Below are 26,307 nucleotides of genomic sequence, written 5' to 3'. Positions count from 1 at the left end.
CCGAATTTTGTTCAACTTGACATTTGGGGCATTTGGTAACGTTTCGAGACTTTGACCAAAAAATATCTTTTAGAGCCTTAGAGTAATCGGGTTCCATTTCTTGGCTTAGTGTCGTCAAGAGAACCATCAAAAATTCACTAGCGTCTTGTTGCTCATTTAGCGAAAAGTGATTACCAACAGCTATTCTCAGTTCCAACCCTTTACGGCTAAAACTACCTTGAGAACTTTCGATGTCGTTTATTGCGTTACTGAGGCAGCGTAAAACTGGTTTTTCTACGAATGATCCGTTGTAAGATTTGACCAATTCTCTTAATTCGGGCAATAATAACAGTAGTTGCAAAACGCTATTTGAATAGCATGTTACTTGATCATGGTTATTTAAACCTTTCACGAGAAAACTATCCAAACTCTGTTGGTCCTTCCTTTTCTTCTTTCGCATTTCCTGCGCCGTCTCGTCACATCTCTCTTCCTCGCCTTCTAAAAGGCTTTTAGATAGAGTAGGTGCACTTCTTTTTCTACCTCGGCTTTGTTTTGACTCCGTTATTTTCAATAGAGGCAGATCTGGCCTATATTTTTTGCGAAGCCTGTTATTTTCCATAATGGCTCGTCCATCCGCCTTAATTTTAGTCGGATCGAACTGTAATAGATGGAGTCCGGCTAAAGACGTTACTCTTGATAAAGCAACGTACGCCATGCCGGTTCCAAATAAATTCGGACCCAAATCCATAATGGCGCATTTTAAACTCATGCCTTGGCTTTTGTGTATCGTAATAGCGTACGCCAGGATGACGGGAAACTGGGAGCGCTTAATGTAAATTTTAGCCATGAGCAAAAATTTAACGCTAATTTTCTCAACTAAAAAATCGGAGATATCGTCGTCGTTATTCGGTTCGCGATCTACTCTGAGAAAAATACCAGTAACGTTTCCTTGTTCGTCCTTCTTGAATCCAGTTACGAAACCCATCGTACCATTTACAACGCCTTTTTCAAAACTGATATTCCTTCTGACCATTATTCGGCAGCCAACGCAAAGAAGTAACTTGCTCTCCAAACCACCCGTTTTGGATGGTTCGTTTTCTAGCCTTTGCAGCCTCCCGAGAATGTTTTTATTCAATTTTTTGTCACAGTCTGCGAGTCTATCCTGACAAGGAATGCTTTCAACTTTCTCGCCGCTTTTTCGCAGCATCAAACAAGTTGGTTGAAACCCTTCATTGGACAGCTTAATGAAAAGCTCCATAGCCACCTCGATGTTTTTTCCTCCCTCAACCAATCTAGTTTCTAAGGTTGCTACATCAGCTTCGGAAATATTTCCAATTCTAACTCTGCTTAGAATGTCGCCGTAACTTTGGTCGTTGGCTTGTCTAACATTTTGCGTTAGTTCATCATATTTAAAAAACTTCCAAAGATCACTTCCTCCGATGCAATTGAATCTAAGTCTGGCTTCTTCGGGAGTGATTTTGATGAACGCGGGATTTCCTTGAACCGGAGGCAATTGGAAAAAGTCTCCCAAAACAAGGATAAATACAACTCCACCAAGTGGTTGGTTCATTTCCCAAAATTCGTTCAGCCTCAAGTGAACGTGAGTCAGTAAAACCGACGAGACCATGGAAATTTCATCAATAATTAACAGTTTTAAATTTCCCAAAGTTTCTTTCATAATGCTCATATTGTCAGAACTCAGTGAATGGTATTCGGCGATACGCCTATGATCTACCGGCAACATTAGTAATCTGTGTAATGTTACGCCATTAACATTCAACGCTGCCAAACCCGTTGGCGCGGCAATTGCCACGCTAGCAGGATTTTGAAAACGTCGCCTTACGGCGTTGGCGAGAGTGTCGATAAGAAACGATTTGCCAGTGCCACCAGGTCCCGACACAAAAAGGCACTTGTTTCCAGATTTTTCTCCCTCTTGGGAGAAGTGATTCATGATGTGATCATATATTCGCCTTTGATCTGAGTTTAGTAAAGCCACATTGTCAACAACAGTCTCGAAATTCATTTCCATGGCAGCTTCCACATCAGCCATGGCATTCTCAATTTCAATTACAATTTCTTTCCCTTGCAGCGCATTTTCATCGTCTTCACTTTCGGCCTCCGATACTATGGTTTCTAGCTCTTGCGCCTTTTTAGAAGCCTTCCGTTTCTTTTCAACTTCTTTGGAAACGGAGAGTTTCTCGTGATATTCTCTCATGTCTTTCAACACTGAAAGCGAGTTTTCGAAAGCATCCGCGTAGGTTTCAAACTCGCCCAATAGCTCATTTTCGTCGCGCCACGGTTTGAAGAGGATCAGTAGAGCGTGACAATACTTTTCTTTCTCCTCTATCGGGTCGTGAATGTAGTGCTCTACTATGTAGGGTTTAATTCTCTTTCTCATGAAACCCAGGTTGTTTTTCAACACGATTGCACTCGCATTTTTCTCGACACCTTCAGAGTGCTTCGCATAATCGTAAAACTGACCAAATTCCCGCAAACTAAGATTTTCCAAGCTGTCGGGACGATTCGGATACTTGTCGTCGACGAACCCTTTTTGGCAAGCGTCCTTGCTTTCGGGGTCAGTTTCCCTCAAACGTGCGAGTTCCTTGTAACCTTTCAAAACTCTCGATTGGTTTTCTTTAAAGTTTGTGTTTATAAATTTAGTGCTGTCGGATTTATTGTAAAGGTCTTGGCCCAACATAAGATCCATAGCTTCGTATATGCCTACTGACTTAGAAGTCAGTGATTTCAATCTATAGGCAAATAATCTTTTGGACAAACTTTCGTGCCCTAACTCGGCAAAAGTTTGGTCCATGTCAGCCCGATCTCCCTTTGTCATGTACGCCGTGACATAGTTTGCCACTTTTTCCGATTTGTCAGCGACAAATTGCAAATCCATGTTGGCTTTGGAAGCCAAATGTAGCGCGGGATTATAATCATTGATTAAAACTTCGTGCTGTTTTCTCGGCAAGTCGTACAGTCGTTTCTGCACCTTTTTCATTTTACGGTGACGAGTAACTGATCTAACGGAATTCATAGTGGCAACGTTTGTTACGTTTCGAGGGAAACCGTAACGACACACTTTCAAACCTTTTTTAGAATTTTTCACCTTCTTATAACAACTGGAGGTGCATTTGTGTGTTTGGAATTTTTATACCAGCCGTTGCAGTTCCGGACTTACCGATGCGCTTGGCATCGAACACATGACGTGTTTTTGCACGTAATCCAAAAGAGTCTCGGTCGAAGAAGTTCCGATCTTTGGAGCGTCCTTGGCCCACAATAGCATGTGGTAGTGAGGTAAACCTCGTGATTGGTATTCAACCCACTAAAAATGATGTTCTATCATGCCAAGAACTGTATTTTTCTTACACAAAACAAAGTTGTTTAGCAGCGTACGAACTTTGTTGTGAAAGTGCAAATTGACGCTAAGTGGGTCGAAATTCAACAATTCAGCCACCGTCATCGATTCTACTCCTGGAACGTCTGAATTAATTTTTCTAAAGTGATCGTGCAGTTCCAAATCATCGTATTCGGCCGGATTAAAAGTCAAGAGCCACGAGGGAGGACCAAATTCCCGTATCATCGCCAAAACTCTCCTAAGGACCTTGTACCAGTAGTCCTTAGTTCCTCGAATATGACCCAAGAAAGTGGCTAAATTACTCTCAAGTTCTTTATCGCCAGATTCAACGCAACTGAGCAAGTTTTCAACCCCAATTGCCATGGGTTTTTTAACACAAAGAACGTAGTTCAAACTGCTAGAGATCGCCTTCATTTCGCATTCTTGATAAGAATGAAACATATAGGCGTAATCTCATCTAAAAATTGGACTTTTGTTCAAAAGACGAGATAAACGATACTCTGTTTCAGTTAATTTCCCAAATGGTCTGTCATCGTGCTTGCCGTAGCGACCCTTGGGGAACAAATGAACGAAGCTCAAGTACTCCAAGTTCTTGTCCCAAGTATTAATCGGCGCGGCTTCGACGCGCTTCATTTGAAAAGCGGCCAATAAATCTTTCGGTGGTTGGACGTTCACCGGATGAATAGAGTAGTGATCGTACAGATCATTGGCTTCTCCCTCAGAAAGTTTTCGCAACAAAGCCTCGGGCTGTGTTAAAATTTTGTAGACGTCGCCTGGTGCAAGGCTAGACTGATTTTCATCCTGCTCCTGCATGTTAGAAGCGTTTTGGTCACCCTGACCGTCGTGAGGACCACCCGCTAGTCCTTCTGTTGGAACCGCAGCGGAAGCGCGTGTCACCGCATCAGATCCATCGTTAAGCAACGCAAGTGGATCTGTTACGCTCAGTAATTCATGGGTAGTCAATGAATTTTCATTTCCATCAATATCTTGCGTTCCTCAAATATATTCCTCGCTCTGGTGTTATAGACCCGTTGGATTTAGAGCAAAATTTATTTCTAAAATCGCAAAGGTCCAAATCCGACTCAAAAATTTTAGTCACTGATTTTTCATTCGCATTCGCAACCGTGTTTATGAAAGTTACCACTTTCGCAATGGCTCAAGCTCTAACATTACAAATATCACTGCATTCCCAATAAACGGTTTTGGGTTTAGTTTGAATAAGACCACTTTCATTGATCACGAAATTTCTTTTCGGATTTTTCTCCTCAGTTTCAACAATGTTGAATAGATTCTTAACCACTCCCGAATTTTTTACTTGAATAGCTCTCTCAACATCATCAGCTTTGTTGTTATTATTAATGTCAGCGAAATTGCCCGTTTCGTCAACGTACAGTTCTTTATTGCCATTGATAACGCGGCCTCTCAGCACTTTACGTACATGACCATCAGCATTCAATTGGATAACTTTGGCATAGCGTAACTCGTGGTCATTTTTCAATATTTTTCCATTATTTCCAATTGGGTAATAGGTGATTTCATGGAAATAAGCCTCTTTGAGACTACTGTGAAGCCTTTTACCACCCACAACATCCGTTAAATTGTTCTGATTAACAGACCCAATTTTTTGGACTTTCTCGGCAATATCTTTAAATTCACTAATCATCCCTGTAAGATGGTAATTGTATGCCGAATATAATTGCCTTTTCAAATGCAAAATTCTACCCGCTAACAATTGGCATTTTAGATTGCGAGAGATTAACTTTGAATTTCCCTCTTTAGTCAAGCTGTCCAAAGATTTTGTCGCAGACAATCTTTCAGTGAGCCTTGTCACTAAAAATCGTTTGAAACTATCAGCTATGATTTTTTTGTTCCTTGTTTTAAAAATTCCTTTATTGAGGGTTTTTTTCGGGAAACCCTTTTTACCCAACGGAAAAGCTTTCATACTGGGCTTTTTATTTTTTGCCTGAACATTAGTCGCGCCACCTGGTGGCATAGTTCTCTTATTTTTCTTTGTTCTCTCAATCAGAGATTTGCGCGTCGCATTGTTTTTTGAATTTCTTTTCTGATAATACTCCTTGCTTTTCAAGTAGTATTTCATATCGACAAGTTGCTTATCTTACTTTTTTTTCAAAGCAACTTGCAGTTTTAAAAATCGTTGACGCCTTTTTTGTTTCTTAACTCTTTGTTGAGAAACCATTTTAAATTAATTGAATTTAAATTTAATTGAATCCAATTAGATTGTTCACACAGAAGAGTTTTTAATCGTAAAGATATCCAATATCGTGGTCTACACAGAACACTTTGGAATTTCAAAGATTTCGAATTAGATGGTTCACACAGAACACTTTGGAATCACAAAGATATCCAATTAAGTGGTTCACACAGAACAGTTAGTACCTGCAAAAGATTGAAAATAAATGGGTATTTGCTACAAACCCAGAACTGTGAATCCAAAGTACACTCAGATTTAGATGTTGTACTGCAAAACATTAGGTTTTAATATCGTAATACAATATATTACATATACATAAAAAACCTGATAAATACAATACACTCGAGTGCAATGATAAACACTCGAATGAATAACTCAAATGAAAGAATAACACTTGAGTCAAAGTAACTAGTACTATTTATGTACCAAAAAGGATAATAAAAGATTAAATACGTTTTCTAAGATTATTTAAACTTACTATGAGATTGCCTTTTAACAACGCAAACCCCTTGACAAAACGTACAGCACAAAAATAGGCTTAAAGATGGGCGAACCACGTGTCCACGTGAATCCGGCGGCTTCCGGCCCAATCTTGTCTGAGTTTTTTCGCGTATTTTTTCTGACTTGGATTGGTTATGGTTACGAATGGGGAAAATCTGAACTGAACCACGATAAAGACTGCGTGGCTGCAGTGTTTTCAAAATGGCCGCTTCAACGGGGTATGATGTTTTTATCGATAATAGTGCAATAGAAAAATTAATAATGTTAAATGTTGACAAGTTAAAGGTAACATTGTTTGAAATTTATAAAAACGCGGAGACCGAAAACGAAGTCTAATAGAAAGAGAAGAGATATATAAGTGGAAGCACGTCATATTATGCGGTATACAAGACGACCGAGGCTTAACCAAAACTCCTCTCCTTATGGCGGCTTAATGACAAGTTAGCCATCAGCCAGATTTGTAATAATAAACTAGTCCTCCTACTTAAACATATTAACAGTTTTCTTGTTATTACGGGAAAAAAGTGCAAAATTTCGTTATATAGCTTTATGGAATAAGTTGACATGGACTCAATAACCCAATTTAAAAAATAGTTGGCTAAATCTTTAAAGACCTAAAGCTATTTTTATTTTATTTTCATTTCGAATTTGTTATCACTCTAATTTAATTTTATGGACACCTTTGTAAATCAGATTTATCTGAAAGGATATCTCCATATAAAAAGCCGTTATTATTATTATTATGTTGCAATTTACAACTCTGTTTAAACACTGCTCCGAAAACAATGACTAACCAAGGATTATTTAAATGTCTATGTTTTAAATAATCCTTGGACGAACTACAAAAGTTTAAGTGATTTCTCCAATGACATAAAGGGGTAAAATGTAGAATAGTATGAAATTTATACTTCTGTGACAAAAGAAATTGCCTAGAGACTATGTTCTGAAACAGTTAAAGCAAGGGAAAGAAGAAAAAGATCACAAGTGGATGCTCGAGAGTAGGGAAAGTTTCTCCGGCTTGACGTGATAATCAATATATACATACACAGAAAAAAAGGAGAAGACTGGCCACTAAAAATAGTATAGTATCTTTAATCGTCAAATTTCAAGGGTAATAAAATTACTCAATATGTAAATGACACTGAAGAATTAGCGTTTCAAAGACATGTAAAATTGCTATGAATTTGTTGTCTGGCATTTAGCCCAGATGGTGTTGTTTTAAAGAAAAGGTAACCTGCATTGTCTTTGGTAATAAAGTGTCACACAAATGGAGCCACGCTTTCAATGGCTGAGTTAACAAAACAAAAGGAGATTCCAAATTTAAAACAGGAAGAAGACAATTATGGTTTGAAGAAAGAAAAAATATTACAGACAGGTTCAATCAGAATAGCAGTTTTAAATTTGGAACAATTCCAATTGGTCACTTATAGTAAAAAATACGAGGACCTACTAGACCCTGTAGCAAAAAAAGATAATAATTTTGTTTTGAAATTGGTTGGAAATTTAAAATACATCTATTTTTTTGATACCAAATTTAGTGGAATAAAATTGAGTCACAATTAAAATCACTTAATTTTTTAAAAACCATTTATCCATTTCATTAAAATTTAACTTCATCTAATATTGGTGATGACAAGTTAACAATACCAGCTGCAATTAAAAACAGGGTTAATGAAAGGCATCATCTCCCAGTCCAGTTTTTCTTTAATGATTGAAAAAAGTTTTAATCTTTGTAATGCTCGCTCTATGTGCACTCTTGCTTTTGCTATTTTGAACTTTTCGAGTGTTTTTGCTTCCGTAAACTGTTGAGATTTTTTCAGAAATGCTGGCATAAAAATCTCAATTCCTTTTTCTAAACATTTTTCTCTATTCTGAATCCTTTATCTACCATGCACGCGTCAACATAAGGTGTTAACTTTTCTAATACTTTTCTGTGCAAAGTGAAAAATTGTAATCAAACCAGCAGGAGATACGCCAACCAAAACTTTAATAGTGTGGTTACCTTTATAATAAGAATAAGACAAGACTCTACACTTAAGACATTTAGGATGCTCTATTGAAATTTCGGTACAGTCCAATACCACCACAGTTTTTTCAAAGCCTTTAAAACATTGGGGCATGCTATTAATGATTTCTTCCTTTGAGGGCCATTTGATTGTGTATTTAAAAACATCCACGATAATAAACACTGTTTGTTTAAAGTATCTGCGGCAACTGCTATCAGACATATTAAACATAGTAGAAAGAACCACGTACGACAAGTTTAGTTTAATTTTTATTTAAACGAGAAGAAAAAGTCTTTCTATTGGTATCTGTGCTTTAAAATTTATTAACATTGTCATAGATTGCACAACGGAGTAAAATAATTTGAAAGTGGAGATGCCAGTTATATGGCTTAAATCCTTCTCAGTTTTAACTGAATTCATAATACTAAAGGTTTCAGAAAAGTAACTGTTTAGTTGCACTGAAACATCTCTTCTCTCTTGATGTAAGAGCCGAGAAACCTCAGTTTCGGGAGCATTCAAACCAAGTTCAATATTTGCTTGTTTGTCAGTGAATCCTGGGGCATCTTCTATTTCTCTTTCTGAACTCGACTGGCTATAAGTTGAAGGTTCTGCATCACTTTTAAAGTTTCTTTGTCGATTATCAGCTCTTTTCTTCCTGTCATTAACTTTTCCTCCGGTATCTTCGGAAATAATTTTGTCGTGGGTCAATATAGGCAAACATTGTGAAAGGCAAGTTCCAAGCTTTAGTTTCCCTTTCCCTGTCGGCATATCTTACTTAGTAACAAGTACATTAAATATCGTTCCTCAATTCTTAATACTTTAAGAAGAACTTACCAGGAAAAAAGTAATCAGTCTTCTTGAAATGTAAACTACATACAACCATGTGATTTGAAATAAGTTTTCCAATTTTTAGGACGCGTTGCCACTCTTTACGCAAATTGATTTCTTTTGGGAAACTATGCATACTTAACCCTGGGATATTTAGTTTTAATGTAGAATTACACTGTGGGACACAACAATACTTTTTGCTAGGCGCCATGTTTAATGAATATGATACTATGATATCTTAAGCCTAACGGAATGGAAATTTCGCCTTCCTATATAAACTTACTCCGTTAGAGCAGTTACCACAGCTACTGCTAGGTGTCGCGTCACTCTTTGGCGATAGCCAATTGGACCAGAGCAACGTTATTTAGCCCTAATTTTAAAAATTTGACTGTTTCGTTGAAAGTAAGTTCTTATACAACTTATTAAATATGTCATAATTTTCCATTTTTTTTAAACTTCGACGTAAAATTAGAATTTACAACACTTAATTTTGTTGCCGAGTTTAAAAAAACATGGAAAATAATCCCTTTTTTTAATATTTTAACATAAATAATTTTTCGATTATTGGTTAAGGCTTAGCAAAATGGAAACAGTCAAAAATGAGATTAAAGGGTGCAAAATAACCATGATATATGGGGGAAGACGTGGCGGCGGTGGACGACGCGGAGGAAGGGGTGGTGGACGAGGTGGAGGAAGGGGTGGTGGACGAGGTGGAAAATGGCGAGGCGGTAAGGGGAAAAGAATTTGCTACCTGTGCAAACAACCGGGGCATATTGCCCGAAATTGCAAAAATTCAAAAAGTAGGTTAAGAAAATATCTATATGAAATTTTCCGTGGGTCTTCACGTGTTTAGACGCAACTGTTAATGTTTTAAATCTAAGCATTTGTGATACCATAAGTTCATAAGATATGTAACACAAGTTTGTCACTAGTTACTGAGAGCTTGTCATAAAAGACGTAGGCGAAACGTCAGATTATCGTAAAGCGACGCCTAATGAGGCGCTGTCAAAAGCTTTTGTACAGATTAAATAGGAGGTTGAAGTGCAAAACCGCATGAATTAAATTTTCGCGTCGTTCTCGAACTAGCTCTCAGTAAGCCTCTAACATTACGAAGTATATGAAGTATCATACTTATGGAACATATCTTATAAACTTATGGTGATATTAGTAGACGTACGCGTTTAAAACCAATTTTATGAATGTTTAACGTAAAATCCATAGATAAAGAAAGCGATTGAGGAAAGTTTTTCACACTATAGGATATTCAACTGCCTATCTCGAGGAACAACTTATTCTGTATATTCTCTGTTCCAGCACGCGCAAAGCTAGGACTCTATGCAACCTAGCTTAGTGTGTGCTGACAAGAGACGAAAAACTTCAGGATTTTAAATTTAAGTGAGTTTTTTAGCTCGAATGGACAGACCTCTAGGGCTTAGTTTCAAATACGTACAATTTCACACGTATTTGAAACTAGACCTAGAGGTGTGCATTCGAGCTAAAAAAATTTAAATCCAAAGAACCCTGAAACCTTTCGTTTTTTTTTAAAACGCACAACGCTAGGTTACATAGAGACCTAGCTTTGCTCGTTATGACAAGCGATACTGGAAGAGAGTATATACAGAATAAGCTATCGTTCGAGATAAGGAGTTGCCTATCCTATAGAGCGAAAACAAATTTCCTCGCTCACATTCTTTATCCAGGGTAAAACATTTAAGAGCCGTGTGATTTCGGTGATCTCTGACTTTTACCTTACTTAATATAAATGCTTAAGATTTCCTGACTTTTCTCAGACTTTGTTAAATTCTAATTTTAAAATTCTCTGGCTTTGTTAGAATTATTAGACTTACCCCAGTTTTTCAGAACCGGTATTTTTCACCAATCTTAAATACTGGGCTTTAGGAAATTAATCAAAGGTCATGTTAATTAAGTTATATTGTTTAAAAAGTAGACGAAAAAAAGCCCGAAGAGGAAAAAAAGAGGGCGAAGAAATGAAGGCTTAGGAAACCCCGACCCCGGCCAATGAAACCTCCACCGAGGATAACTCAAAAATTTAAAAAAAAAATTATTTTTCTTAATGTAAGTCACGGATAATTTTTTTTACTTAAATATAATTGCACTTTTATTGCAACAATAATTATGTTGAGCTTTGGTTTTACGTAGGTTCAAAAATTATTTTGAAGAAAAATAACTTTCTGTGAACTGTTTTTTTTAAATTTTTTGTTCATTCTAATGTTTTTTCCCCTCCTTATTTTAAAACTTTTTTAAAATTTCTTAAGAAATAAAAGAAATTAAAAACATTTCTTGAATTTTATTGAATTTGAAATTCTAAATAGCTGCCTCATTTTACATCAGTTCTTTGAAACAAAGCTTGAGATTCATTTTACAAGGAAACATTTATCGTAAGCGAGAATGGCCATCTCTGTTGTGTAAGAGACAGCCTGGCAGCCCGGTATTTGTTTACCTCTCCTCTACGGGCCTACGGCTATACAATAGAGGCGGCAATGCCCGATCAAATCAACTGCCCGATCAAATCAACTGATTTAATGTTTATTACTTCTATGCGACGTAGCTGTGGTGCATATTTAACAAAAACCAAAATTAATACCATTTAATTAAACAAAATAGTGTTATAAACGTCTTTAAAAAACCGCAACCTCAATCAAGCAGAGCTATGTTCGTATATCGAAAATATTAAGCTCCGATAATTTTTCAGAAACCTAATAAAAAATTGTGTTACATATTTAAAAAGAATTGGTATTAATTAAACGTAAAAGGCTAAAAGCGTTATAAAATAAGAAGCCTGAGATTTGGATCCCCTTAATTCACGACCCATGAGTGTAAGTTTGAAACCATTTTTGGTAATGTGGACTTGCGTTCCTTTCATATTTACCAACGATAATTTCAGAAATTTTTACTTCTTTAAATAGGCTTAGTAGTAAAAACCACTGGAACACTGAACAGTGTTACATATTTAACATAAATTAAAATTAATATCATTTAATTAATCAAAATAGTGTTACTAACGTCTTTAAAAAACGCAACCTAAAACCACAAAAGCTACGTTCATATGTCAAAAATTGGGAATGCATGTTAAAGATCCAATAATCACCAATCGTTTCCACCTTTAATACAGAATTTGAATTTAATAATATAAATATAAAAATTTGGTAAATGAAAGAATCTGTACAGTTCTCTTCGTCATTATTTACCTTGAAAGTTATCACTAACGTTTAATGAACGGAGGTTTGATCATTAAGCTTGGTTCTAATCAAGACATTTTCGATTATTAATATCTCTCAGCTCTCACAGATAACAATGTAGTAATTGATTAATAATTAATTTGTTTATAATTTATTTGAACCTACCGACAGTATTCTTTTATCCCAAATAACCGAAGTTGATGATGAGAAGACAAATTAGACAAGTAGAAAATCAACATTTCATAACGCTACCTTGACCGAGGCTTAGCGAAATTGTTTAATAATAAAATATTCTGTTGACATTTAAATTTAAAACTAATTTTAGTAAATTTTAAAGACGTTTTTTGTTATGAAAGTAATAAGAATCATACCTAATTAGCCACGACCTAATTCTAAATCCAAAATTTTGGTTTTAACCGAGAGAGCTCAAACGCCATGTTTTTCTAGCTAAAGTCCCTCTTACGGGAAGTTACGGCGTGAATAACGACAAAAACGTCGTAAGTCCAATATAAAAAATTAGGGCTAAAATGCGTGTCTCTAACAGTGGTAAAACGCCGTAATTCCAATACCCAAAACAACGTAAGTCAAAGTATGTGTTAATAATGATAAAAAACAATACTTAAACTTAATTTATCTTAATGAAACTAAGGGAAGACACATCTATGGACTGTTATCTTTCATTTAAGATGGTTCCCAAACGTAACGAATGAATAGTTTTCTTTATACACATGCGCAATTAAGGTCATTTTTCAAAAAAATCCCATGTTATCTCTATGGAAGAATATAGTATTTTTCACCAAATGTCGGATTCATTTTATGGATTCTAAAACCACCCTTAACAACTTTATTCTTTATAGAATTAACTATTAGTTGGATCTCTTTGAAATTTTAACCACAATATTAGGGCACGAATTTTAGTTCACTGGCAAAATTTCAAAGCTGCGAACACAATACAAAAAAAGTTACGGTCAATCAAAAAACCCTCCTTTAGCATTAGAGGCAGTGTCAAGTCTTATCTAAGAGAGCGACCGCTCTCCTAGAATACAAGTAACTCATGTGGAAAAAATCAATGATTCTAGTTAATAAAACTGTATGGGGTAGTTTTATAGTCAGATATTATTCTAACTTTATCCACTACGACCTGATATGTTTTGGTCTGGTTGATCGTGATCAATGTATGATCTGGAAGACGTCTGATTTGTGGGCCAATAAGGACTTGAACCGAGTTCATTAAGGGTTCACCTTCATTGTTTACTCCTAGTAGATTCTTCATTGTTTCCAAGTTTATATAATTTTCAGTAGAGGCGTTTAAATAAAAGCCTTTAACTTTGATAATGTTAGTTTTTTGCCGGTTTTAGGGTCTAGAATGTCCATAGAATAGTTCTTTGGTTCAGCACTCCCCCATTTGCAAATATACGCATTTGGTCCATAGGGTTCTATTTCATTTTTTAGTTCCCCTAAATAATCGCCTGTGGGTAGCAATCTGGTGAGAGGTACACTAAACTATCCCTGTCATAATAAAAACAAAGGTCACCGACCTTTTCAAGATGTTTTAGTAAATGTAATCGGGCCATAGCTGTTGTGTAACAAGCGATAACGACGTTTGTGTGTTTGTGCACAATCTCATTTTCGAGAATGTGTTCGTACTTTACTAGTACGATGTTTTCGTTAATTGTTATTAAACTTTTAACCTCTACATCCGGATTTAATATTAATCCGTATAATTTGTTGGCATCTTTGATTATTTCGGTGGAGGTGTGCCTTGTTTTTTGGCCAAATTTACCCCAAAAAGAGTTGAGCATAAGTTTTCTAAGACATCTGAGACCTTCATTTTTCTCTACTTTAGTGATATCCAGTTCTACACCCTCTTCGTCTTTGAAGTTTTTGATATAGTTCTCTTTATCTTCTTGAGTCTGGCAATCTGCTGGAAAGCCGCTAGCTAGGGTTTTATACTCTAAAAAGGTATTAACATAATCTTTAAACAGTCCTCCCTGTTTTGTTTTGGGGTCGTACTGTGTCACTTTGTATGACCAAGCCTCGTACATTCGCGTGATTGTGTAATTATTCTCTAATGCATGACGTAAATCGTCGACTACCGTGGTACCTCTCAATTCTCTTTTTTTCAGGAGTATGTTCGCAATCACCTGGAAACTGGGTTTTACAACATGTGTAGCATCACGGAAATGTTAGTTTTCCGTTAATACGAGCGGGCAGAACGGGATGAATTAGGTTTTGGGCCGGTAATACGTCGCATTTAAGAAGACCATCAAACGAAAATACTTCAGGAAAGTTGTCTAGTATGATTTCGGGATGGTCTATAGGTATCTTGGTGGTTTTGTTAATGAATGGGTATACAGTTGTGAAATCCACGTAATGAATTCGCTCTGATCCTGTTGTTTTATGGTATAGTTTTGTTGCGTAACATCTCCCCCCGAAGAATGCATCACGGGGGTCTAATCTTTTTACTATTTTAGGCATAATATCATTTTGGTTTAAAAACTCTATTATTTCGGGTTTATTGGCTTTTTCTTTCTGCCAGTCGCATTCCCATTTGATATTTACTCTATAATTGAGGGCTTCTAACTTGGCTAGTACGTTCCTGCTACTAAAATATCTAGAATTCAAAGTCTGAGCAGGGTCTCCATGTAACGGTTTGTTTCTGTTTAAAGGAAAGTGTATTTTACACCCGTGATAAAAACACCCCCAGTATTCGAATATTTCCTGGTTGATTTCGCAAAAACCGTCTACTTTAAGTTTTTGTATTCTGGTTTCTTTCCCTCTAAAGGAGGATTGGATAGATATATTTCGTTTGTAAGTGGTCCACTCAAGCCATTCTATAGCCCTTATTGACTGATTTTCGCTAAGTCTATAATAATTAGCTGGTATGATACCTATAGTATCAGGTTTAAGATAATTTCGGCGAAATACATAAGAGCAAACGCCAGGAAGAGTAATTGCGCCGCAATTAAATGGATGTACGCCAGTTACTTTAAAGAGTAGGGTACGAAACGTTAAACAACCTAGGAATAGTAAAACCGTATCGTTCTCACAATAATAATTGAGTTCGTTCAAGAAGTCGAAACCTTTACCTTTACTCTCTTCGGAGCTATGCCATTTTAAGAAGGTATCTAAATTTTTCCTTGTAAAATATTGACAACCATACGCTTCGATAGGGGGCAGATTAGTTTCAATAACATAGTTGGTTTCGTTTTGTCTATTAACATCAAAATTATGTTCAACGACATTGAATTAAAAATGTGGGAAATACCCTTTGGCTGCGTCGGGTATACCAAAAGTAGCGGAAAACTTTGCTAAAGCTACGGGGATAAAATTATAAGAATCCAGAAATAGCAAGTTAAACAGCTTCATTTCTAATATTCGAGTTCCGTTAATTTTCAAAGATGGAATGAATTTTTCATCCCTATTAATGATTTCCCTAATTAGTAACTGATTATCATAACTGCTGCCATAGTGAGACAGTATGATGACGTTCTTAACGGCATGCAATTGCATTAAATTATCTAAAAATAAAGATATAGGATTACCGCCTGAAAAGCGTTGTTTACGCTTACCAAACTGACTACACATAATACAATTAAAATTTAGGGAAGTTTCGTCTACGCAATGCTCACAGACTGTTATGCTAAGTAACAGGATAGCCTGGTGTTCATAGGCTCCTAACTTTTCCTGACATACCTTTGTTTGTATACATTCTACGTCAAAGAAAATATACATAAGGTTAGGCTGATTAGGTCTAGGCTTTTTAACGCATGGCACTTTCAGAGGTTTGTCTGTGATAATTTGAATAAAACATAAGTGGTTGCTGGGCAGATATTTCTTGCAGACCTGGCAATATATCTCATCACACGTATGCATCTCAGTTCTTCGGGCAAAATCAATAATTTTTAAACTGTCTCTACAGTGAAAAAGGCGCTCACATAGCGGCTTTTTACTGCTGGAAGATGCTAAGTGGCTTTGATAGCAGTCATCGCCTAAGAATTTTCGTAAACAAAATCTACAAGCTTTCTGGGGCCTTGGCAGATAGTGGGTCTCATGCAACTAAAACAAAAGTCATTACATTTATGGGACTGTATTCGCCAATAAGGGATAAGGCACTTTTCGCAAAATCAGTCGTGGCTAAAAAGTGGCCTTAATTTTGTAATAACGTTATAATGGTTATTTTCATTCAATTAAAAGAGGCGGGGCCTAGTATCATATGGATCGTTTTCACCTAAAATCAAAACAGGGACGCTATTTTCGAATTTGTAGACGAAAATCGAATACTGACTTAAATGAGTTTTGAACTTATCAAAAGATTCGGCAGTTCCACACTCACTAGCCCTTAATCCTGCCTTATATCATAGTTCTAAAGCAGCTTCTTTTTGCGCTTTATTTCCTGGTCTTGCCCGAGATATAGCTTCGTATTGAGTTTTTAGAGTCTTGTCTTCGGTTGTATCATTAGCATAATTTCTATGATTTATAGCCACACAAAGCGATCGGGCTAAACACAGGTTGTCAGAATTAACTATGCGTACAATACCACGTCTATCCTGACAGAATAGATTAAAAGGTTTAATACCTCGGGCCGTAGAGAGGGTCTTGCCCTCAGGCAATCGTACAATGCTAAAAATAATTTTAACAGGACCCAGGAAAAATGCTTCCATTTCGTCATCATAAAGCATAACACTAAGCTGGTCAAAAATATTAGGGTCGACTTGATCTAATCGTCTAAAAGATAATTCTAGTTCGGACCTACAAATATTTGCCGCACTCTTTAAAGTAATTTGGACGTAATCTGTAGGCCTGTACTTGCTAAGAACGCATTTAGTTACGGTACATACACGGGCTACGGGATCTTCAGTAATTCTAAGAACTACCTCTCTACCATACATGTTAAAATGTTCGTAAAATCTCTCACTTTGACCTAGTATCTCGCAAGAAGGTACGTTGTCAATAGGTATGGGCTGGTCCGTTTCTCCTGCTCCCCATTGTACATCGATATCATCGTCAGAAAGCGCCTCTTCAGATCCGTTCTCCCTCTCTAAGGTATCGTTCAATAGTTTCTCCTCTACGGGTGGTCCTGGGTCCGTTCGGTCTAAAAACTCGGCTATCTCTTTGTCATATTGCGAGCTGTTGAAGTCGGCGATCTGGGCTTCCTCTTCCTGTATATCACGCTCAATTTCTTCTTGTCGTTTCGCCATGCGATCTACGTATTCTGTTCTTAAGGGACTCGGAATTAGATTCCTTAAATTTTCCAATTCATCTATAGTAGTACAGTCCTCTGGTACTCGAGCGACTGATTTCATATAATCGAGTACGTCGAGGTAAGCTCGAATAGCATTTAAGTCATCACGTACTATGAGTTGTGGCAGAGTCTGAGGTCCGTATCCCGGATCTATTCGCAGATAGTCGCATAGGTAGAAATAAAACTCGTATATTAAATGTAACGGCCACGGTCAATTTATAGTCAGTTCCTTCAAAGTTGTGCGAAGAGTTTCAGGATCCATGTTTATCTTTTGGTGCTTGAAGATCAACTGCATATTTTGATCATTTCCTCAGCCCCTTTTATACTAAATTTCTTAATAGACACGCCCACATTCCTCAATCGTTTAACAATATCTTGATTTATTGCTTATCAGTCACCAGATGTTTGGCTCTCAATGCATTTCTGACACATGCCTGTTAATAGTTTACCGATTTTATAACAAAAGAACGTTAGTTTTTTTTATGTCAAAAAAAAATATCAACAAAAGAGTGGCCTATAAATAGAATTTTGTTACAAACACCGCAAATAAGGGACCATAATTTATTGGGGTAAAAAATAAAAAACATGGCGCGTAAAATTTTCTAGTGATTCTCAATTGTGAAAATATCCTTTGATATCATCATGTCTGCTAAAAATATCTTTTGTTCCGAATTTCTCTAACAGGTCGTAAAAACCATAGTAGATTTAAAAAAAATTCTACCTTAAGCTAACCTATGACCAGATAGTTTCTCACGGTCCTGAATAACACTATGATTATGTAGGCGAGAACTAGGCCTACGCAATTAAAAAAGCAATGAATCACAAAATAAATTCCATTGGTAACAATACAACTGGTTCAACCACGCCCCTAAACCCATTAAGACACGTCTTTATAGTAAAAATAAAAACGGGGATAAATTCCTTTGTTCAAGTTCCGTCCCTTTTTATGGCCATGAGCGTGGTTACGTATAAATTAAAAGCCGATGGAATGTCTTAACACGTTTGTGTGAGTCATAAATCACTCAGATTCCATTGATAACAATACAAATGGTTCGACCAAACCCCCCAAAGCCCTTGCCTGAACGTGTTTACGGATTAGGTACTTCATTAACCAGCTAGCAACTAGACACTTAAATATGCATATTTAATACCTTAAGAGGCCTAATTTCGAGACTTCGAGACAGTGCCAACTTAGCTAGTATTCGATATAGAAAGGTTTATCAACGGAATGAAATTCTCAAAACAAGTCGAATAGCTAACATTATGCGTCTTTTGCAGGATTAGAACAAAAGACCTTTCTCCACCTATGTGTAAATACTGCATAAAAATCGTATAAAAAAGCTCCAAAGATGTAAATGCGTATAATAATTGAGATTGATTAGGCTTATTTGTGATTAATGATAATTTGCGCTACTTGCTAGTGTAGTGATAGAACTGTAATACCTTTAAAAAAGGACACAATTGATTGTGAAAAGCTTGTAAATAAAGGAAGCTAAACCCAGAGCAATTTGGTCCTATATGAACAAAGAATTCTAGTGCTCCAAAATAAAAATATGGATCTGTCTGAAAAGGGGTTAAGACTTTGGAGCACCGAATTTTAAAAATATTAGCGCCTATTTACTCGTATCATATATAGTCAAGGGTTATAATCCCGTTTATCATTCTGTAATAAAAACGGCACACAACGTTTCGTCTTCTAACGTTTATTTGTAAACCCTAATTAAATAAACCTGTTAATCCCACTAAAAATATGTAAAAAATCAGAATTTTTGTGAGAATGACTGAAACAAACAAGGATTTGAGCATGATTTTTCTACCAAAGTATTCTTAATCTCGTCAAAGTTCAGTATAAGCGTAAATATCTGAAAATGTTTTACTCTACCCAACTTGTTAAAAATGTTGAACCCCCAACTATTTAAGATCGGCTTAAGAGACTTCATTGAGCGGGAAAATCACAATATATTGTAGGGTTTACGATAAAAAGGTTAAAAAATGTACTGCTTTTTAACAAATGTTTTGATTAATCCTCGATTGATACAGCGTTTACTTGAGATGTAAGCACTGAAAGTTTTTGATTTAGCTGACAGATTGTAGGTAAAATGGGGTATTTAGGATAGCTTTGTTACATTATTTGATAAGTTAAACATGATAAAAAAGTTTTATTTCGTGCATCTTTAAAAAAAGAACGAAATTAGTCTCCTATAGTTCTGGAAAAATACTCATATATTTTCATGGTTTCGGTTGACGCACCAAAAATATCTTAAACTTATTGAGACTTGTCACTATAATGGCTTCGGGAAAAACCCCATCGAATCAACTAAATGTTTCGTGGTAGGAAGAGTCACCAACTAACAAAGCAATAAATCACAAAATAAATTCCAATCATAACAATACAACTGGTTCGACCATGCCCCTAAACCCATTAAGACACGTCTTTATAGTAAAAATAAAAACGGATGGGGATAAATCCTTTTGTTACGTATCAAGTTCGACCTCTTCACCCTAACCCCCTTTTAATGTCATAAAACCAGGTGGGTGGTCCAATTAAAGAAAGAACAATAAATTCCAATGTATCTAAAAAATCTATGATCATCAGACAACAATCGAGCGAAGCACCACCCTAAAGTCTGAACATCTCAAGAATAAGCGGCCCTAACCACTAATACTAGTGTTATCATATTCAATATTAAATTTAGTCAAAGCAGGCGTCAAATTTTGTAACAAGTGTAAAAACCAATATTTTTCATGATATTAAAATGTATTATTAAGGAACATTTTTTAATGACGTAACTGAATGTTTAAACTTAACCATTTCGTAAGATTTCTCTCTTTTGTTAGTTCATTTGTACGTTTCTGTTTGTAATATTCCCCGTTTGTATATACTCTCGTATTGTATCTAAACTCTTGTGCCATGGAGGAGGGTCGCACTCAAGCCCTGGCGGCTTCACGACCCTATCCTTCGAGCCTTATTAAATAAATAAATAAATAAATTGCAACGATAAGAGTAAAGCTAGTTTTGAGATATAGAAAATTAAATTCCTTAAGTCTGCAACACCATCTAGTTATGTATTGAAATTAATGATTCTGAAATAAATGAAAATATGCTTTTCATCGAATCATTTTGATAAATATTGCGAAAATCATCGCAACGTTTTTAGTCATGTGAACTGTTTTTCAAACGACTCGTTTAGTCATTTTAAGGCAACTAAAGGAACAAAGTGAGTTGGATTAACTGAAGTCAGTACTTTTTCAAATTTTGTATGCAATTCTTTAGGGAATTTAGGAAACCCAACTAAGCATTTTTATACGTTAGAAAAATGTTGCGTACAATATGTCCTTCTATTGCTAGAAATCCACGATTCATGCACTGACATTAGCTAAATGACACTCTCTCTGTGTTGTACTTTGAACTTTTCGCTGGTGCTATATTCTGTTTTAGTATATAGGGATGTATGTCTTTTCTAAAGGTGTTAGTTAAAATCTGTGTTTTTCCCTAGAACAGTGTAAATAGCAGTGAAATTCTAGTGTGAAACTATGTAAATGATTCGGCATTGTAAACATATACTTTGGTATTTTAATACTCGTGCTCGAATTGATTGACGTTTCCCTAGAAATATTTGGTTAATTAGCTTAGTCTTTGATATAGTAAAAGATTGTTATACTAGTTTCTGCGAAGAGGGGGGGGTTAAGAGGTAATAAATTTTTATTTAAATAGAAGAAAATTGGTGGAATTTTGCTAAATCAAAAGTGTTTACATACCGTTAAGGTATGTATCCCAAATTCTTAATCTGTAGGTGAAATTAAAAGTTTTTTGGTGAAACATAAGAGTAGTTTTGATAAATTTAGCTAAAACTTATCGAAACGTTTTTAACAATTGAAATGTTTTTTCAAATGACTCGTTTCGTGTTGCTAAAACGCAATGTACATGACTGTTTTCGTTTTGGTGGATTATTCATTTCCCCATGTATTCCTATGGGATTTTAGGAATTTTAAATGATCAATTTCGTGTCGAAAAAATGTAACGTTATTGATCAAGAACGTTTCGGTTGTTTTTACTTCTAACACGAAATGCGTTATGAACGATGCTTCTTTCATTACCACAAATTTTTGATTACGTTGCCGATAATTTTGATAAATATAGTATAGTTAATGCTTCGGTTTAATGATATATTGCCTTTCTGTTAACGCAACGGAAACATCTTAAACTTGTTGAGACTTGTCCGTTTAATGCCCTCAGGGCAACCACCTGGAATCAAATAAATGTTTGAGCCCCATTGTAGGATGTGTCACCGCCCCGCTCAATGACATTAACTTGGACATATCACATTTGTGTGAGTTATAAATCACTCCAAATATAAATTCCGATATGTTTACGTATAAATAAAAAAAGGGGATAAAGGTTTAACCCCCCCCCCCTTTAATGTCATAAAACCTGGTGGGTGGTCCAATTAATGAAAAATAAATTACATCGATAGCAATGCAAGGAATCTAGTGGCACTGCCACGCCCCCCCCCTAAGCCTTTTATGTGTTTACATATAAATAGAAACAGATGGGGATAAATTCCTTTGTTATGAACCAAGTTCGACCTCCTCCTCCCCCTTAATGTCATATAACTTACACCTGGTGGTTGGGTGAAAGAGGATTTTGGAAGCTATGGAGAGTAATTTCAATTCCGAATTCTGGTTGGTGAAAAGGCTAATAAGAAATCATGTATCTCCTCCGATACACAACTCCCACCCCCTCAGACACGGCACACCGTGATTTTATATGGTGGTGTTATATAAATGCTAGTATTTTAATCAATATTCATGTGTATTTTAGTAGTAGTCAGCTATAAAAAATCGGTATTAATTTCTAATAAGCCACTGGTGCATGGTAAAATTGGTGTTTTTTAGATGGTATTACATAAATTCTAGTATTTTAATCAGTATATATGCGTATTTTAGTAGTGTTCAATGTTCCAAACCTAATACAAACTCTGATTCTTCCACCTATACAACTAAAATAACCTAGCATAAACCTACCAGGATCTACCGTAGAATAACCTAGCATAAGCATATCTTTCAAAATCTAATATAGCATAAGCCTACCAGGATCTACCATAGAATAACCTAGCATAAACCTATCTTTCAACATCTAGAATAGCATTACAGGATGGGTGGGTGTAGAACGGGTTTACTGAACCTATATAAATCATGCCCTAAATGAACGCAATATCCTAAAGATACACCAAAATAATAACAATACAAAACATGAGTACACCTAGAACCGCGTCGTAGCTTAATTTGTACCTTTTTCAATGTAAACCATATCTCAATTAAAACTGTGTCTTCAGTATAAGAATAGCATAAACATACATGGAGATACCTCAAAATCGTACAAAGAATAACATAATGGGAAGGGTGTAGAAAAGGCCCACAGAACCCATAGAATTACCCGTAAATTATATCTTAAATGTACACAATATCCTAAAGATACATAGAAATAATACCACTATGGACACTGAATACCTTTAACACCAATAAATTACGTGTTGTCATACCAATACACTAATAATAAATTCAAAATGCCCGCCAACACCAGCACGTGACACGTGACGTTATCAATTCCTCCCAGCCCCCAGCCCCTCAGGCACGATACACACTTGGCAAATAGTAATAATCAACCAGATCTCCCGCGACCCACAGGGGGGCATGACAATGGTTATGCACCCTCCCCTCCTTCCCACCAGCTCAACGTAACCCCCACCCCTCAGGCACGGCACGACCTAGAGGGAAGAACGAAAAGTGGGAAGTAATGAACCCCCCCCTCCCCGCCAGACGATTTTATATGCCAGTGAAACTGGCGTATACGGTCGTCTATACTCTCTAATGTTCAACATCATTCAAAGTTTGCAAATTAAGCTTGCTTTGGAGTCTGAACCGATAGGCTTGCGGAGATAATGAAAGTTTAGCCCGAGAGGGAGTTACAAAATACCATCAGGATAGATGAGAATTTCACTTTCAACAAGACGAACCTCTGAACAATAATAAGCTCTTGCACCCAAACGCTTCCGAATTCTTGCATTCTGAATTTCTGATGTTTAACTCTACAATGAATCAGATTATTTGAAGTGCCTACTGTATGGGACAGTTTTATGCGAACATCATTGGTTTGGAATCACATAAAAGCAACATTGATGAACTCTTCTTGACCCATTTTATTTGCCTTGCTGTTCTGAGATTAAAGATAAATAAAACTTATCGATTACAAAGGACATCGGACAACAAATTCGTGGCAAGCTAAAATACATATCTGTACCGATTAACAATTCCAAATGCTACAAGATTGCTAGTAATTTTTTGGCAGCACTGAAGTATATTTGCCACCCTGGATTTTAAACAGACATAGACTGCTTGATATAATAGGCTTTTTTGGTCCATTTGGTTGTATCAATGTCATTTGTACGTTAAAAAACCTACCATATCCTGGCGTTACATCAACAATTTCAGAAGTGGAGATAATTATGCTTTCTAATTTAAGGAAGAAATTAAAAATATTGAAGGCAAAGCCTTAAGTGAAGGACGTCATTATCCGCAAGAAGCCACCCTAAATTTTGCATGGAGGTTTTTTCATCTTAAAATGTATTGTGCCAAATGCGTTTAGGTGTAAAAATTACAAGACTAAAGTTTCGAACCCATCAGGCGAAGGTAGTTAAAGGAATACTGACAGTCATTTTTCAAAGTTTTTTCTTTCTTGTCTAAATAATAGTTTCATAAGATTTAAATAGCCTGTGCAATTTTTTTTATGTTTTAATATTATTAAATTAGGGAATGAGCGACATTAAATTTAGTACAACGTTTGGGTCAATTTGAATTCAGTGCTGTAGGCGTGGTTTAAAATGACGTAGGTGATCAAACTAAACACGATTGGTTTGATTCTTTCACTATTGTGATAGGCTGTTTTTTGGCACGTGTCTCACGGAGTCACGGTGGCTTCTAAGATTTTTCCAGTGTCATTAGACTCATTTCTTCACTTAAAATCAGTTATTTAGCGTAATTATAATAATGTCTGATTCTGAAACTGATTCGGGCTCCTCAATATATTATTCTAACCGGTCGGAAGATGAAGAAGACCCTAATGAAAACTTATTTTCACCGTCTCAGAGCTCTGATGATGCCGAAGCAATGGGTGGCGCGTTAGGCCTTGGCCAAATTCATGGTATAAGACCATATCAATTTGAACCTCTAGCATCGTCAGAGAGCGATGAAAATGAAGAAATAGGCCTACAACCAAATGAAGCTCACATTAATAGACTTGAAAACACGGACTGGTAAGCATAATTTCACATTAGCTAGGGGTTTGTTGGTTGTGCTAAAAATTTGGCCATTATAGGTGTACATGCGGATTTTGCCAAAGGATGGACACAATAGTGGAAAGTGTGTGTTGTAGAGAGCAGGAAGAAGTAAACGAAGAGATTATCCATGGTACATGTATAACCCAGCATGATGAATTTTATGGTACATGTATCCATCAACCGCAATTAAGGCTTGCGTACTTCGAATTCGTTAATCCCGAAGAAAGAGAAATAAATGAACCCCCTCAAGGTTTGATACACGAGTAAGTTAACATTATTAAATTCCTTGTCATGCCATAACTGTATGCTTAAATGTTTATAGAACATATAGATATCTTGCCTATCGTCGATTCATGAGATGGATCTATTGGTTTTTACCAAATAGCAGAATACCTATACCGAGCTGTGTGGTTGTAAAAGTTAGATCTGCTTTTCCCTCTGACGAGTATTGTGGTTTCCAACCTATTCCTTCCCTTCGACGAAGACAAAGACTTTATCGATGAGTTCATGCTGGCTTATTGAGACTTTGTTTATTTTGTTGATTAAAAATCAAATTATTTATTTACGAGTATCACTTATTTTTTAATGATGCATATGTTTCACATATATTTTAATCTTAAAAATGATACAAATGTTTCCTTCAAAATCTTTTAGCGTCTGCATAGCTTTTCACCGCATCATCTTTGTTAGGTTTCACATATTTAGAAGTTAATGGTTCTGGTGCTTCTCCTAGTTCCGCTAAACTCCTTCCGTTCCCTTGTTGATACGTTTCTGCTATTGCCGATATACTCACCATTTCCATAAGATTTTCAACATATTCTGAAATAAATTTACATTACTAATTTTCAATTATGATTAAATGTATATTTACCAAAGGTTGATGCTGTCATGATTGGTCTTACAGAGTATTCTCCAGGTTTAAATTTTGGAAAGAAAATATTCCACCTGCGTTTGCCATTCTTTGTTATAGCCTGCATTTTGGTTGAATTTTCATTGTAGTGTAGCGCTGCTAACAAAAGCGTACAAATAATGGTACTTTTCATTATATTTTAAGTTTACTTTCTAAAATTTAATTCTTACCGAGCTCTCATGCCATGAAAAAAATGATGTGTATGTTTAGGTGCAAATTGTATAACTACAGCATGAAAAGTTTCAACTGATGAAGTTTGGCATACCCAAGCCAGTTGACCAATGTCTCTTTTGAGGTTTTTAACAATGGCTGATAATGCAATATATGGCTTTGTCGCTGCCTTCATCCATTTTCTGGGTCTTTCCCCAATCAACTCTTCATGAGCACAAGCCTCAAAAGGTGGTTCATGTCCCTCGTGTAAGTTCAAGACATGCCGTAAAATCGATTGCCATTTAGCTTGCATGAGTTCACTGACCCCTCCACTTGAATTAGCTATCCAATAAAGATGATTTTGGATACTTTTACTCCAAGTTAATAAAATTGCCATAGTCTTCTTTTATCCACACGCTGCTGTAATTTTGCTTTTCACAGCTATAATGAACAGTAAAATGTGATCTCACTCGTTATTTTAAAATTTCATCTTAATTATCAGGGGCCGTTCATAAATTACGTCACGCGTGCAGGGCTTGAGGGGGGCTTCACTAATTCATGTTCATACTGAAAAGAAGAGTCAT

At 36.2% G+C, this 26,307-nt stretch overlaps 1 protein-coding gene and 1 long non-coding RNA gene across 2 annotated transcripts; one reads left to right on the top strand and one right to left on the bottom strand.

The window, feature by feature from the left end:
- Window positions 1-11,900: 11,900 nt before the first annotated feature.
- On the bottom strand, window positions 11,901-12,539 carry LOC149668614 (uncharacterized). The gene is made up of 4 exons (XR_016367901.1): window positions 12,453-12,539; window positions 12,247-12,374; window positions 12,091-12,145; window positions 11,901-12,003 (listed from the first exon to the last, which is right to left on the bottom strand). It is a non-coding gene; the product is annotated as an uncharacterized LOC149668614 (long non-coding RNA).
- Window positions 12,540-24,373: 11,834 nt separating this feature from the next.
- Window positions 24,374-25,166, top strand: LOC149668613 (uncharacterized). The gene is made up of 3 exons (XM_089840844.1): window positions 24,374-24,639; window positions 24,702-24,926; window positions 24,986-25,166. The coding sequence occupies exons 1-3, from the start codon at window positions 24,374-24,376 to the stop codon at window positions 25,164-25,166; spliced, it is 672 nt and encodes a 223-aa protein (XP_089696970.1).
- Window positions 25,167-26,307: the final 1,141 nt, after the last annotated feature.

Source organism: Phalangium opilio, unplaced genomic scaffold (genome assembly GCF_054372755.1).
Source record: "Phalangium opilio isolate 3A_F unplaced genomic scaffold, DU_Popi_V2 ptg000055l_1, whole genome shotgun sequence".
NCBI lineage: Eukaryota > Metazoa > Arthropoda > Arachnida > Opiliones > Phalangiidae > Phalangium > Phalangium opilio.
This window is presented reverse-complemented; position numbering and strand designations above follow the sequence as displayed.